Raw genomic sequence first — 16335 nt, forward strand, 5'->3', positions numbered from 1 at the left:
TAGACATATGTTTTATTGTGCAAGTACTTAGTTCATGCAAAGGCCAAAACAATCCCATTTAGAGGTTGCTATGAGAGTAGTAAGGTATCTCAAAGAATCACCAGGTTTTGGTATATTTTTCCCATCTAATACAACCGATGAGTTGATTATCTATTGTGACTTCTTAGGCAGCATGTCCTAACACTAGAAGATGACTATGTTGTGAATTTAGGGGTGTTCTTCTATCTTGAAAATTCAAGAAATAACAAACAGTTAGCAAAAGTTTAGTAGAGGCTGAATACGGGAGCATGGCAGTAGCAGTTGTTGAACTGACTTGGGTGTATGGTCTTCTAGAGGAATTGAATTGTGTTGCCTCTACCCCTGTGTCTTTGTATTGTGATAATCAAGCAGCTATACAAATAGCCTCTTATCCTATATTCCATGAGAGGACCAAGCATATAGAGATCAATTGTCACTTTGTTAGAGAGAAAATCAAGAGTGGTCTGGTTCCGCCTCATTTCATTCCTACAGCTTCTCAACTTGCAGATGTATTGACTAAAAAGTTTAGGCATTGCCCCACATCAACTGTTAATTTCCAAGCTTGGTTTGTTCAATGCCTTTTACATACCTGCTTGAGGGGTTGTGTTAATTGATGCTTAGTTAGCTGGTTAGTGCTTAGTTAGTTGGTCAACAAACTAACACAAGTTAGTTAGTTAGTTGGGAGTGGGGGCATTAGTGAGCTTTCGTATTGATCAAGTAATGACTCAATATAAAGAGCATATGCAGTGTAATGAAACGGTTAGAATGAATAAACAATGACAATCAATAACTTTTCCTTTCAACTTCTTCATTCATAGTAGCTAGTTTGATAAAAGTTATAATGGTAGTTTCGGGTTGAATGTGCGAGATGAGCATCCAACTAGGACATAATTATTGAACAGCCTAAAAGGCTGAAAATGATTGGATAATAATGACAAAATTCAGATGGGGCGACTGAGAAAAATCAAAATCCATTAGAGGATTCTTTTATGGGGTTAAGAAGACGAGAGAGGAGAGTTTGACGGAAAATTTAGTAACCAAATATAAAAAATTAAAATTAAAGAAGTAAAACTTGACCTTAAGGCTTGCGTTGTCGTTGTCTGTATTAGCTGAAAGAGTAGATTATTATTTCAGGGATAGGCTTTTTCGAAGATGAAATTACTTCCGTTTCCATTCTAAAATCCATTGCCAAGATGCAGGAAACTAATTCTGTTATTATTATTAGAAGCTCAAGACATTTGACAGTCGACATGAATATCATTTCAGCCTACAGAATATACATTTCATAATAATATATAAGTTTTGAATAAGATAACAGTTACATATATGCTCAAGAAAAACACCATCCAAAAATGATCCAATTGTACAATTGCAGGCCTTTGTGATGCAAAAAGGACTTCAATCTGGGTATACATTTTGACTTCAAGAGGCTTTCCTTAATGGACTGAACTGGAAGTTTGTTATTTTAAGGCCACCATTCTACATGAATTTACAAAACCATATATTCCTATCTGCACTTGACACTGCTTGTCAAATATCATCAAAGATTTTACCTTGAATCCACAAGTATGGGGAAGCATTATTGATTTAGTTGCCACATTTATGCTTCCGGCAAAAGAAGTATATCTGCTCAGCACTATTTGGCTTCTTTTATTGACAGGGCTCGACCCATTTTTGTTGCTTACTTGCTTAAGGCTTGAGAGAGAATCATTAGGATAAACTCGTTCAAAGTTGTTGTCCCCTGGTTGCTTATCCTCCAGAGCATTCAAGAATTCGCTATCATCATATTCCACATCCCCTGAGATTTTCTTGGCCTCGTTAAGGAAACCAATTGCTCGCCATGCATCTGAAACAAGTCGAAGAGTATTCTTCGTGGGAGTTACTCCCATCTTGTCCATAACTTGGAGGAACTCTTCAGCCTTCCATGGTTGTTTTGCTTCTCCATAACCCCATATGAGGGTCTCAAAGGTTTTCAAGTTAGGAGATACATCCATTTTGCACATCCTTTCAAATACCCTCATAGCATACTCCATTTGTCCAGCACTGCACCATCCACTGATGATTGTTGTAAACATTACGACATTTGGATGTACACCCGATGAAGCCATAACTTTCAACAGGGCTTCAGCTTTTTCAGGTTCTCCAGCACGCACATAACCTTTAGCTAGAATGCTGAATGCGTGGCTATCAGGTTCTATACTGGCCTTAATCATGTCATCAAATATCTCTTGGCATTTATCCATAAGTCCAGCTGAACTCCATGCATTCATGATAGTACTAAATGTTACCACATCTGGTTTCACCCCAAACTCTTCCATCAATGTAAGTGTCTGCACATTTAACTGACGAATAAGAAATATGTCATGTTTAGAACGATGCAACACTCTTTCTTTTTCTCATTTTGTTTCTCCAGAAGGCTTGAAGCTACACTAAATAACACTACAGTGACTTCCACCCTTTTGAAGTTATGCTTGATATCAAGGGGTGTTTGTTTGCTATTTATATTTGTAAACTGATATCAATACATGCAAAATCAAAACATCTCCATTACAAATTTGTACATGAAAAAGAATAATGAAGAATTGTTTCCTAGTAAGAAGTTCCTATAGTTTCACAACTTAATGATCTGTAAGTTACAACAATATACTTGGTGGAATCCCACAAGTGGGTTCTAGGGAGGGTGGTGTGTACGCAACCTTACCTCTACATTGTGAAGGTAGAGAGGTTGTTCCTGATAGACTCTCAACTCATGTAAAGCATATCAAAATAGGTATGAGATAAATACACCAGAGAAGGCGTCCAGTTGAAAATAATGGAGAAAAAGACCAGCAATACTTTAGGGGTCATTTAGTAGTTGGATAAGTCCAAAGCTAATAAAAGAATAACTTGGTTATTCATGTATTAATTTTATACCACGTTTGGTTTGTAAATAGGAAAAAAGTTATTCATGTATTAATTTTATACAATGTTAAATGTTTGGTTGGTAGATTTTCAAATGTTGTATAAAAATTATTCAAGTATTAATTTTATACGGTGTTTGGTGACGTTCTTTTAATCCTACATAACTAATACTTACATAACTTATGAGGGAATCTATGTATTTATGTGAGATAGAAGGTGGAATACATGTGAGATACATGTATTAAAATAGTAAATTACACATTTACCCCTATCAATTTACTTTTTTAAATGTATATTAATTTACAACAAATTGAATAATTTAATTGCTTAACATATTCAATACAAATTACTTATTTTTTTTAGTTATTTGTTATTTATTTAATTGTTTTTAGCTATCGGTATTATTTAATTTTAATGTATTGTTTAGATAGTTGTTTATTTTAATGGGTATAATAAATATTAACTCACTAAACATTTTTGGAATTAAGAAATGAGAATTAGCTCATTAGTGTATTGCAAGCTCTACATAATAAAGCTATGCATACCTCATCAACACTACTAGTATCAGTGATATCGAGAAAGCCTTTGATGAGAGAGTTGAATATTACTAGATTAGGAAGTACACCAAGATCCTTCATCCTGTAAACAAACCTCAATGCTTCTGTCATATTTCCCTCTTTACAGTACCCGTCCACGATAATACCACATGTTCGATGATTTGGTGCCACTTTGTGATTTTGCATTTGACAAATCATTGCTTCAGCTCTACCAGGTTCCTTGTTTCTAGCATAAGCCGTTGCTATAGTATTGTAAGTAACAACATCAGGTTTGACACCAGCTGAAACCATTCTGTGAACCACATTCCAGGCATCTGCAATTTTGCTCTTGTTACACCAAGCCCGGACCAGAATATTATATGTTCTGTCATTAGGTTTCACATTCTCTTGAAGAGACATAATTTCCAGAAGTTTCAGAGATTCTTCAGGCTTACCAATAATTCCAAATCCTTTAATTAATGTATTAAAAGTACTGGTTGTGGGCTTACATTGTTTGTCCCTCATTTTGTGGAACACTTTCATTGCCTCCTTAAGATTTCCAGATTCAGAAAAAGCATTTATCATGGCATTGAAGAATATGGAGTCAGGTTTTAGTCCATCTTGCTCCAATTTGGAAAGAAGCAATGGTATTGACTTGAAACGTTTCTGGAGAGTCAATGCAGCCAAAACAGTTGTATATGTGACAAGAGTTGGCCGATGTCCATCTTCTGTAAGACCCTGAAAAATTGAGTGGACCTCTTGTGGTTTTTTCCTCTCAATCAAAATATTCATTAGTTTTGTTCTTGAACGAACAATTTGGCAACTACTCATACTTCCCCAGCAGGTAGTGCAGCGAGATGAAATACGATGAGCTTGATGAGATTCCTGCACAAGTTTATATATACTGAACATAATAAAGCTTAAAAATATAGATACAAGAATAACTAAGATTAAGTTGTGTGCCAAGCCCAATACCATGGTGGAAGATGCAGAAATCTTGGAGTTCATTCCATTCTTCTTTTTCTCAAAAATAATACTAGAATTAGACTTTGCTACCTCATTTCCAAATTCTCCCATACTCTGGTTTTGCTGCTTCTTATAATGATAACAATGTTAATTACCTCTTATCTATCTCACACAAGGACACTTTCCCTGCAAAATGGAGAATGTTGGAGGAGTGAGATGGAAGAGTATATTTTAGAAGAAATTTCAATAAACAAGAGTCAAAAAGCCTGCCAAAACTTTGCTGTTGAGTATTCAAAAGTGTAAGTTGGGTAGGTTTTAGATGCACAAGGCCAACTAATGTTTGCACTATATATAGTATGCACTGATTGTGCAGGGTAACTAATCTAATGTCATGATAACTCTTACTTTTCATAATTACTTTAAGAATTTGGACAGTTAATGAAAAACATCAGCCTAGCTATTGATAAGAAAGGATGAGAAGAGAGATTGTATTCTGAACTTGAAATGCATATATAAAAAAAGTGTTAGATCAAGCTGATGAATGAGAGAGAGAGTGAAACAAATTGATTTTCTTTAGCACAAAACTCAAATAGTATTCATATTAAACTGAATCGGAAATCTTTCAGCCAAATAAAGTACAAGTGGTTACCTGAGAAGAGAAGAAAATTTGCATGAATAACTGCAGAATTAGAATGCATTTGTTGGGTAGTGCCATTTGTTGGTGCCATCTTATCCCCAAATTTATTTCTCCTCCTATTCAAACTCTATTATTTGTGGCTCTCTATTTTGCCACGTCTTTTCTACTCTTTTCTTTTATTAGTTCAACCAATAAAACCCCTCCACGTTGCAACTCCAACCCAACCACGACCAATTAGGCAATTTCACTTCTTCTCCACACATTGCACACGCGGCTAGTGGTTATGGCTCTTCTATTCACTCGACTGTATTAGGGGATGTATGCATTAGTTTTCTCCTCCAACTGACATATTTTAATATTTAATAACTATTCAACTTTAAAATGTTTATTTTACCATTAATAAAATATTTTTTAGGCATACAAATATCGATTATTTATTTTTACCACAATTTTTAAAAGATTTTTTTCTTAAACCGCATGTCAAGTCAAACTAACTCATATAAATTGGGACGGAGGGAGTAAATATCTTGTTTGTTATATCTTTTAAACGTATATGTAGTTAATGTGTGCATATATTATAAACTTAGAATAAATCATATATGGAAATTCATGATATTGACAATTTAATGATTTTAATACATCCATTAGATGTTGGGATATATACTATTAACCATATGTTAAGATATAATATTTATTATAGAATAAATACTTATTCAGTTTTAATAGATCATATATTCATTTATGGTGTCTGTTTACTTGTATAGTAGATGATTTAGTGTGTAGAATTTTAGCTTATACACGGATGATTAAATCATTGGTTCTTATAAGTATAAAGTTTTTTTGTTCACAATCTAGGATGAAAATTGGATATGTCATTGGTACGATTGTAGCACAAGATTATATGTAATTTATCCTGATTATGGGAACGATATAGTTTCAACTTCTTGTGCTAGTGCATTTTGTATGTATTGAACGAGACCGCGTAGAGATAGTTGCTTTAGATTGACTGACAAAAACATATTCTCTAAACTATTAAATGTACTTATATTCTTAATCCTGATATAACTATTATGATCTGTATATATTAATTATCATTTTGATTTATTAAAATGGAAAATTCTGAGATGGGTCAATATGTCTTGTAGATTCATGATAATAATATATATTGGTGAAATAATAAGTTAGTTGATGAAATCCGTGTCTCGTTATAGAGATTGATTGATATGCTTTTTTGAGAAACTTATAAGTTTTCATCATGGCAAACCTTGCAAGTGGATTTATGAATCTGACACATGAAATAAGTTAAGTAGTGCTCTAAAGGAAATTAATCATGAAATTTAATTCTTCAGTAATTTAATTTATTGATTAGTGTCTGTAATCTTAACATTGAGAATTACACAAGTGTTTAATGTGGAATTTTGAAATATAAATAGAGGAATGCAATTACGAATTTCTAGTGGAATGATTTGTAATTTATTATGGTAAGAATAATTCAAATTAATTATTTAGAATTATTTCCATAATAGGAAGCCTCAGTAATTAATTTTGTTGTCCCTACAGTACCCATATTTAACTAGAACTCAGAATTTTATTTCTAAGAAAAAAGAAGAGGAAGAGCGTTAGCTTTTGGTTCAACAAAACTAACATGTGTTTTTCATGTTTTCAAGAAAAACTAGGTTTTCTTCTCCTTTTTGGATTGGGAAGAAATCTCTATAAGTAGAGATTCTCCTAACCTAGAAAGAGAATAAGTTTTCAATACGATACTTGCCCACCCATGTATTAAGAGAGTTCGGATGTGAACTTTGGATCATTGTAGAAGACTACGAGTTGTTGTTTATTTTGGGGATTCGCTTGAAGCTCTATCTAACTAGAGGATTCTCTTGGGATTCACTTGAAGGTATCTGCTCACTCTTTAAGAGGTAATTCTTGAATTAAATTTAGAATGTTTATATGTTCTAGCATAAACGATTTGGTTATCTATTATTCATGTAAGCAGTATGATTTTGGTATGCTTCTGATGTGCATCACTACAACAAAAACAGTCTCCAAGGAAGGGAAATCTCGTCCCTAAAAGTCCGAATCTGGTCCCTAATAGGCATTTGGGACCTAAAGAAGTTGGTCGCCACTCGTCCTAGTAGCTTCCGTCGCTATTGGTTAACAACGACGAGTTTCAAAAATCGATCATGAAATGGTGTTGGGATGGGAAAGAAATTTGGTCTCCTCTGTCGTTTTAGAGACCACAATTCTGGTCTCAAATACTTTTTACATATCTTAGAAAAAGGTCGTTAAACCTCTTTAGGGATGATCAGGAACTGGTCCTAGAATAGCTTTTAGCGACGAGCAATGACCTAGTCCTAGAAACAAGTTAGAGGCGAGTAACAACTTTGTCCTAGAATAGATTTAGCAACGATCAACGACCCGGTCCTTGAATACATTTAGGGACGTTAAATGACCTGGTCCTAAAATAGATTTAGTGACGATCAAGCTATTCTAGTCCTAGATTAATCATTAGAGACGAGCACCATTTTTCGTCTTAGATTGACCTTTAGGGACGAGCAATAATATTGGTCTCTAATTGACCACCAATGGTCATAGAGCAATTGATATCATCCACAAATATTATTTGCTACTAAAAAAATTAAGATGATATCAATATATATAGAAGAGACAAGAAGATAGAGATCAAGAGTGTACCATTAATTACAATAAATTGGCTAACTCCCATGATTTTAGTTTTAATATTTCCTTAACAAAAAAACATAGCTAATATCTGAGCTATACTATAATATCAAGTTTTGCAAAACACAAAGTCATACTAAACTAATAAGGAGCTCGTGCATCAACAAAAGCTTGGCAAAAATTTAAAAGTTTCAATCGTCTATCCATGGAGTGTTGTCCAGAAACATCAACAAAAGCTGCAAGAAAATAAGAAAAATTAATTAGAAAAACATTAAGATGAATTAACCAAGATCAAAAATCTATTTTCAAGAACTACAACTAAATGGAATTGAAACTGCAAGATTTCTGTCAATGCTTTTCTCTCATGCTCCAGATCTTTCAACAGTAAACGAAAAATAAAACTTTATGCCCAAAGAATCTTTGTCAAACCTTTCCTCTGCTGTAAAAGCTGCAAAAGGTAAACTGGAGCATTTGGATTTGAGGGGAAATATCATATGTGGACAACAAATTGATTTATCTGAGTTGACTGAGTTTCAAACCAATGGATTTTATATTTTGGAAATCTCTTCTTCACCAGCTTTAAATGAACCTTATGATGATGATCCTTAGTTGCTTCATAAGTTTCTGATCTTGTTGTCAATCATGTTTGGTATCTAAGTGGAGAAAGGCAGACGGAAGCAGTACCATTGTGCTCTCCTTCTTTCACGCTTGATTGTGTGAAGGTTTAGAACCTTTCTCAAAAGATTTGGTCCAACAATAATCTCATATAAAGATGTGATTTGCCTCTCCAAGTTCATTTCCCCCCAGAAACAGTTGAGTTGGTTGTACTTAAGCTCCAAGGTTTTTACCCCAACAAATCAAATTATATCTGGGAAAAGGTGTTCTTTTACAAGTAAAAAAAAAAAACTAAATGGAATTTGATAGACAATAGAAACTAATGAACTGATTAAGTTTCTGTATATGTTTCGCTTGTTTCCGAATGTTGTTCATCTAGATCATCGTCATTTATTTCATCAATTCTTATTTCAGGTAGATTATCTTGGTTATTTTCTTCCGTTTCTTCTAATTCATCTTCTAATTGCAATTTTTCTTTAAATTTATTTATCTCATTTGCTAATTTTGTTTTTTGTTCTTTTTCTTGTTGTTTAAGTTCATACATTTCTTTTAATATTGCCAACTCTTTTTCTAGTTCTATTATTTTAGTATTTTTTTACTTCTTCTAATTGTTGTACTTCCTTTTTTGCTTGTTGTTTTATTTTTTCAATTTCCCTTTTTTTATCTATTTCTTCATTTTCTTTTATTATTCTTATCATAGCAGTTAAACTATCTTCTAGTTTTACCTTTTTTTTTCTAACATTAAACTTAGATTGTCTCCTATTTTCTTATATATTCTTCCTAGATTAGAAAATATTATTTTTATTTTTAATCCGTCATAGTTTTCATATGTTTTTTCATCTATTGCGTATTCTTCTTTATTCATTTATAAGTTGTGTTGTAGTTTATATTCTAAGCTTTCTATTTGTATTTGTAGATATAAAATAGTTTTTCTCTGTGCTACTATAGATTTTTTACAAATTTCTGCAAATATATTACTGTGAAGTCTATTTTTTCTATGTCTCAATTCTTGTCTTTTTGCTATAATTATTTCAGTAAGTTTTTGTCTATATTCATTATTCTCGTTATTCATTGTATTTTTAAATATTGAATATATTTATATTCTATTTTAGATATATTATCTATTAATTGATCTAATTTTTCGTTATCAGTTTTTGTGATATTGAGTTGTTTATATTCCGGATATAATTTGTTTAAGTTTCTTCTTATTTTTCTTAACTTTCTACTAGTATGCTTCCTCCTATGTTTCTTATTATCCATAGCTCTGATACCATTTTTCAGAGCGGAATTCACTTTACTGGTAGATGATATCCATAATTGGATTGTTTTATTTATATCTGCTACACAGTCTAAATCTAAAAAAATCACGTTGTTCAGTTATTGGTTTAAGTGTTCATTTTTTACTTAATCTTTTATCCTATATAGTTTTTTCTTTATCATATTGTCCATAGTTTGCATTATAATATTTTAAATTTTTTGGGTTTTTTATTCCTGATGTACTAGGTTTTTCATCCATGTCTACGTCTCCTGTATTTACTTCTAAATTCTTTGTATTATCTATGTTTGCTAAAAGTTTCATATATGTTTAGCTTGTTTCCGAATGTTGTTCATCTTGATCATCGTCATTTATTTTATCAATTCTTATTTCAGGTAGATTATCTTGGTTATTTTCTTCTTTTCCTTCTAATTCATCTTCTAATTGCAATTTTTCTTTAAATTTAATTATCTCATTTGCTAATTTTGTTTTTTGTTCTTTTTCTTTTTGTTTAATTTCATACATTTCTTTTAATATTGTCAGCTCTTTTTCTAGTTCTATTATTTTAATATTTTTTATTTCTTCTAATTGTTGTACTTCCTTTTTTGTTTGTTGTTTTATTTTTCAATTTCTGTTTTTCTATCTATTTCCTCAATTTCTTTTGTTATTCTTATCATAGCTGTTAAACTATCTTTTAGTTTTACCGTTTCTTTTTCTAACATTAAACTTATATTGTCACTTATTTTCTTGTATCTTCTTCCTAGAATAGAAAATATTATCTTTATTTTTAATCCGTCATAGTATTCATATACTTTTTCGTCTATGTCATATTCTTCCTTATTCATTTATAGATTTTGTTGAAGTTTATATTCTAAACTTTCTATTTATATTTGTAGATATAGAATAGTTTTTCTCCGTGATATTATAGAATTTTTATAAATTCCTGCAAATATATTACTGTTAAGTCTATTTTGTCTATGTCTTAATTCTTGTCTTTTTGCTATAATTATTTCGGTAAGTTTTTGTTTATATTTGTTATTCTCGTTATTCATTGTATTTTAAAATATTGAATATATTTATATTCTATTTTAGATATATTATCTATTAATTGATCTAATTTGTCGTTATCAGTTTTTGTGATATTGAGTTGCTTGTATTCTGGATATAATTTGTTAATTTTTTTCTTATCAGAGCTATGGATGAAACGAAATATAAGAAGAGACATACTAGTAGAAAGTTAAGAAAAATAAGAAGAAAATTAAACAAATTATATCCGAAATATAAACAACTTAATATCACAAAAACTGATAACAACAAATTAGATCAATTAATAGATAGTATATCTAAAATAGAATATAAATATATTCAATATTTAAAAATACAATGAATAACGAGATTAACGAATATATACAAACATTTACTGAAATAATTATAACAAAAAGACAAGAATTGAGACATAGGCAAAATAGACTTAACAGTAATATATTTGCAGGAATTTGTAAAAAATCTATAGTAGCACAGAGAAAAAATATTTTATATCTACAAATACAAATAGAAAGTTTAGAATATAAACTACAACAACTTATAAATGAATAAAGAAGAATACGCAATAGATGAAAAAACATATGAAAACTATGACGGATTAAAAATAAAAATAATATTTTCTAATCTAGGAAGAAGATATAAGAAAATATAGACAATTTAAGTTTAATGTTAGAAAAAGAAACGGTAAAACTAAAAGATAGTTTAACCGCTATGATAAGGATAATAAAAGAAAATGAAGAAATAGATAGAAAAAGGGAAATTGAAAAAATAAAACAACAAGCAAAAAAGGAAGTACAACAATTAGAAGAAGTAAAAAAATACTAAAATAATAGAACTAGTAAAAGAGTTGGCAATATTAAAAGAAATGTATGAACTTAAACAAAAAGAAAAACATAAAAAACAAAATTAGCAAATGAGATAAATAAATTTAAAGAAAAAATGCAATTAGAAGATGAATTAGAAGAAAAAGAAGAAAATAACCAAGATAATCTACCTGAAATAAGAATTGATGAAATAAATGACAATGATCTAGATGAACAACATTCAGAAACAAGCGAAACATATACGGAACTCTTAACAAACATAGATAATATAAAAAATTTAGAAGTAAATACAGGAGACGTAGACATGGATGAAAAACCTAGTACATCAGGAATAAAAAACCCAAAAAATTTAAAATATTATAATGCAGACTATGGACAGTAAGATAAAGAAAAAACTCTATGGGATAAAAGATTAAATAAAAAATGGACACCTAAACCAATAACTAAACAATATGATTTTTTAGATTTAGACTTTGTAGCAGATATAAGTAAAACAATCAAATTATGGATGAGATATATATCAAAACAATTAATAGATAATAAAATAGGAATGACAGAAACACCAGGATATATAGAAAGAACACTTATAGGAACAGTAAAATTATGGCTACAAAATTTATCAGATGAAAGTTTAAAAACTCTAAGAAGTAATAAAAAATCTAATGGTGAATTAGCTACCTCAACTATGGAAATATTACATAAATACGAAATAGCTATAAGAAATGAATTTAGTAGTATGACAACAGAAGTAGAAGAACAAAATAGAGAAAAAATCATAAACCGGAATCTAATGACAAAATTAGCAATATGTAATATGTGTTATATAGATGAATATACATGTGCATTTAGAGAATATTATTATAAAGGAACATATTGTAACATCCGTCAATTTGAAATAACTATGAAGAGGCTTAGAATTGGAAATTTTCATTTTTGGAAAGAATTTAAAAATCTAGAAAAATTTGGCTAAGTATGGAAAATAATGAATTTTTGGCCAACTTTGAACAGTTATAACTCCTAGCTCAGGATGATCTAGGTGTGGTTCCAGTTATGTTTGCAAAGTTCGTGGATTGGTCTTTCCAACGCCGCCGAGTTTGCTCGTTTCCGAGTTTGTATGAGTGAGTTATGCCCTTTCAAAGTTGGGCAGTTGGCAGGGAATCCGTCCGGAAATTGTAAGGGTATTTTGGTCTTTTCCCTAGCCTTTTCTTTTGGATATATATGAATGTATGGGACTGATTTGGATCAGTTTTTCTCATTTTTAAAGAGTGAAAGTAAGGGTTTAAGAGTGAAGAGGAGAAGAAGAGGAAAAAGAGAAGATCAAGCTAGGTTTCGTTAAAGATCGTCGTGTTTTTCTTCGGGGGTGATCCCTATTAAGGTATGTGAGTTCATAGTGTTGGGTTGGTTCATTCCCCCACAAGCCAAGCTCGTTTAATTTCGAGAAAAGATTTAGTTGTGATTGTTGAAATCTTGTGATGATGTTTGTTGAAGTTGTAGTTGTGTTGTGTTGTAGTTCGTGTTGGTTTGGTGTATGTTTCCGGTGGTGTTTTGTAATGACCTTAAAGGTCATTTTTGGAAATTTTCATAAAATGACCGTTTTACCCCTCCCGATAATTGCCCCGAGTCCTAATTGTTGTATTTTCGAAGTTGGTTTGAAGGAAAATTGATGAAAAGTTGAGTTTTTAAGAGTTAAAGTTTGGTTAAAAGTGCTACTTCGAGTCATTTGGAGTTTCGAGACTTGAATAGGATTTTTGTCGATTCTAGCAGTTTTAGAATGTCGAAACGGGTCTATGAGAATTTACGGAGTCGAATTTGGAGTTAAAACGAAGATTTGAGGTCCTAAGTTGCTAAAATTGTGAAATTTTGATCAAGAGTTGACTTTGGTCAACAAACGAGGTTTCGGTGCTCGAAATGGAATTCCGAGGGCACCGTTGGATTCAGGGGGTGATTCTAAGTCTAGAATGAGTCTTGATTGAATTTTTAGAGGCCCCGAGTGCGTTTCGAGTTTTTGAGCCTAAAGTTAGTTTCTTGACGCCTTATCGGATACAGGGTCAAGGAGACCTCGAATTCAAATTCCGACGATTTCATTGAGTCCAAAATGTCATTTTCAAACTAGTAGAATATTTGGTTTGTGTTCGGGAAGTGCCAAATGAGTTTTGGGTGAGCTTTTAAGCTTCTTGGATGCTTTGACACTATTTCAGCAAATTGTGGCAACTAAAGGGTTTATTATTAGTTTTAAAGGTCAAAAAATTATTCCGAAGGTTCTGAAATTTTGAGCATGAATTATAGGACTTATCTGCATATTTTGGTGCATTTTTGCTAACCCGAGATTGAACTTTTATCGCAAATAAGAAATAATTGTTTATCGAGTAGAAATGATATTTGACTGGGCAAACGAGCATGAAATTGAGCTCCGATTGAACGAGCAGGTCCGTATCATTATTTAAGACATTTATAAAAAGAATCGGGTCATTTCACTATCGTATGAGGAAATTACGGCCTTTTTAGTGAAAGATTAACTGCTGTTTTTCTGGTGCATAACAGCCATGTACTGTTATAAAAATCTCAGACTGTGTTCATTTGGTATTTTGAGCATATCGGGAGTTCTAGAGATCGGAACGGAGTGATTCTTACGGGTTTCTTCTTGAATTAATATGAGGGTTAGTATTCAATCTTTAATTCGATATTTTCTCATAATTTCTTTATCTGGTTTTTTTCCCTATCCGTAAATCTCTTGGGAAAAATTGGGGTTTTATCGATTTGGACTCCCTTTTTGATGAAAAAGGTATATTTACGATCCTTATGTTATGGGTAAACTGATTTTAACATAAAATTATTGATTCATCGATTATTTTCATCATATTAACAGCGTAGAATTTGGACTTTCCCGGTAAAGTTAAAGTTTGATAAATCGAGAATTTCAAGAACGATCTTAATTCCGTTTTTGATGAAATTTCATATTTGAACTTATCTAAGCATGGGTAGGATGTTTTTCAAGAGATATTTCATTTTCGAGTCGGGGTTTCGGATCCGAATATTTTAGGCTTCTTCAAGAACGTGAATTTTCCTTCAAATTGAGTTTGTGAATTGATTTCAACTCCGTTTTCAAATTTGTTTTCACCATTAGCTTCCAAATACTTTAAGGATCATTTTACATAAAAAATTTCCAGATTTGGGTATCGTTTTTCGGTATGAGACTTTTGGACCGTTTTGCCCCTTTTCCCTAAATTTCTTGATTTTGGTGTCATTGGACTCGAATTGTGATTGTGATTAATTGTTTGAATAGATTATCGTGATCCGGATTATACTCGGAAAGGAAAGGCTCAAGTTAAGTAACTTTTGGAGTTCGTTTTAAGGCAAGTGGCTTCCAAACTTTGTAAAACGCTTAGGCTACGCATGACTACTTTCCTAATTGTGTTGGGGAGTAATGGGGATTGAGGATGCGTTTTATTTGTTGATTGAAATTGTTGTAAATGAAAGATGGGGAATAAAATGAGCTAAATGTGTTATATGTGACTTGAATTTGTTGAATAAGTCATGTGATAACTGATATTGAGGGGATAGAAGAGCATGAGTAGGCTATGATTGATACAGACATTGTGATTGAGACAAGTGATGTGTAGTGCTATGATGTGGTCGTGATGTGGTTGTGATTGAGACAGGTGATGTGTAATACTATGATGTGGTCGTGATATGGTTGTGATTGAGACAGGTGATGTGTAATACTATGATGTGGTCGTGATATGGTTGCGATTGAGACAGATGATGTGTAATACTATGATGTGATCGTGATATGATTGTGATTGATGACATATGCATATTCATTATTCATCCCATGTGTGAACTATCTGTTGCATTAGTTCTGAGACATTGATATGAGGATGGATGGAGATATATGAGATGGACTAGCTCTGGCTAGCGATTTGGATGCCGATGGGATCCGATTTCGGCGGTGATACATGGTCCATGTGTGGCCCCCATGGGTTCTGATTTGAGTATTCAGCGCGGACTGATTACGTCAACAGATGTGTATCGTAGGACAGACATGCATCATGACTACATGACATCATTATTGCATTTTGTATCGCATTTGCCTTATCTTTGTCTGTGATGTGTGGATTGTATCGATTTACCCTTCTTATGTGGAATTTGATCTACTTGCTCTTATTTGTTGATCTGAGGTTGATGAGGATATACTGTTGGTTCTGGCTGTTGAATATGATATGTTTAGTATAGGTTGGTTGGTTTGCTACTAGATTGAAGTTTCGGTGGTTCGGTTGGGTTTGAAAGGAGTTGTTTGTAGCTGCTAGTTTTGCTTAGTTTAGAGTTACTTGCGAGTACCTATGGTTTTCGGTACTCACCCTTGCTTCTACACAATTGTGTAGGTTGACAGCTCTCTCTTAGATTCGGCTTAGTATTTTCTTTAGCAGATTGAGCTTCGGGACATACTCGAGAGGTAGCGGTTCATTCCAGACGTGCCCTTGAGTTATCTTTACTTTCAGTTTTGTTCTATTCGAGAACTATACTCTGATACTTGTATATTTTTATTCGAATTCTGTATTTAGAGGTTTGTACATGTGACAACCAAATTCTGGGTAGTGTTGAGTCTTAATTAAAGTCTTTCGCTTATTTATTATCTTTTATTCTCGTATTTCTACTTCTCTATCGTTGTGGTTGGGTTAGGCTGACGTGTCCGGTGGGAAATGGACACGTGCCATCACATCCGAATTTGGGGTGTGACAGTATTTATGTTCCTCCTAAATGTACATATTTAATTGGATTTTTAGCCTTAATATCTTGTATTTCTTTATTTATTATTCGTTTATTTATTATTGGTATCTTACCCTTTCCTTTGGTGTATTT

The 16335-nt window shown here is 32.1% G+C and overlaps 1 protein-coding gene across 1 annotated transcript; it reads right to left on the reverse strand.

Annotated features, from left to right (window-relative positions):
* Nucleotides 1-1278: 1278 nt before the first annotated feature.
* Nucleotides 1279-5172, reverse strand: LOC125876608 (pentatricopeptide repeat-containing protein At5g25630-like). Its single transcript, XM_049557827.1, has 4 exons — nt 5071-5172; nt 4431-4607; nt 3465-4340; nt 1279-2348 (listed from the first exon to the last, which is right to left on the reverse strand). Exons 2-4 carry the CDS (start codon nt 4530-4532, stop codon nt 1479-1481), a joined length of 1848 nt encoding a protein of 615 aa, XP_049413784.1. The 5' UTR covers nt 4533-4607; nt 5071-5172; the 3' UTR covers nt 1279-1478.
* Nucleotides 5173-16335: the final 11163 nt, after the last annotated feature.

The sequence above is a fragment of the Solanum stenotomum genome, chromosome 9 (genome assembly GCF_019186545.1).
Source record: "Solanum stenotomum isolate F172 chromosome 9, ASM1918654v1, whole genome shotgun sequence".
Taxonomy (NCBI): Eukaryota; Viridiplantae; Streptophyta; class Magnoliopsida; order Solanales; family Solanaceae; genus Solanum; species Solanum stenotomum.

Bases quoted from the DNA above. Each gene is read 5' to 3' on its own strand.
- LOC125876608 (XM_049557827.1), bottom strand. From the start codon at position 4,532: ATGGGAGAATTTGGAAATGAGGTAGCAAAGTCTAATTCTAGTATTATT. The intron at 4,341-4,430 runs GTATTGGGCTTG...AAACTTGTGCAG, and splicing joins TTTCTGCATCTTCCACCATG to GAATCTCATCAAGCTCATCG. The intron at 2,349-3,464 runs GTATGCATAGCT...TTAAATGTGCAG, and splicing joins ATACTAGTAGTGTTGATGAG to ACACTTACATTGATGGAAGA.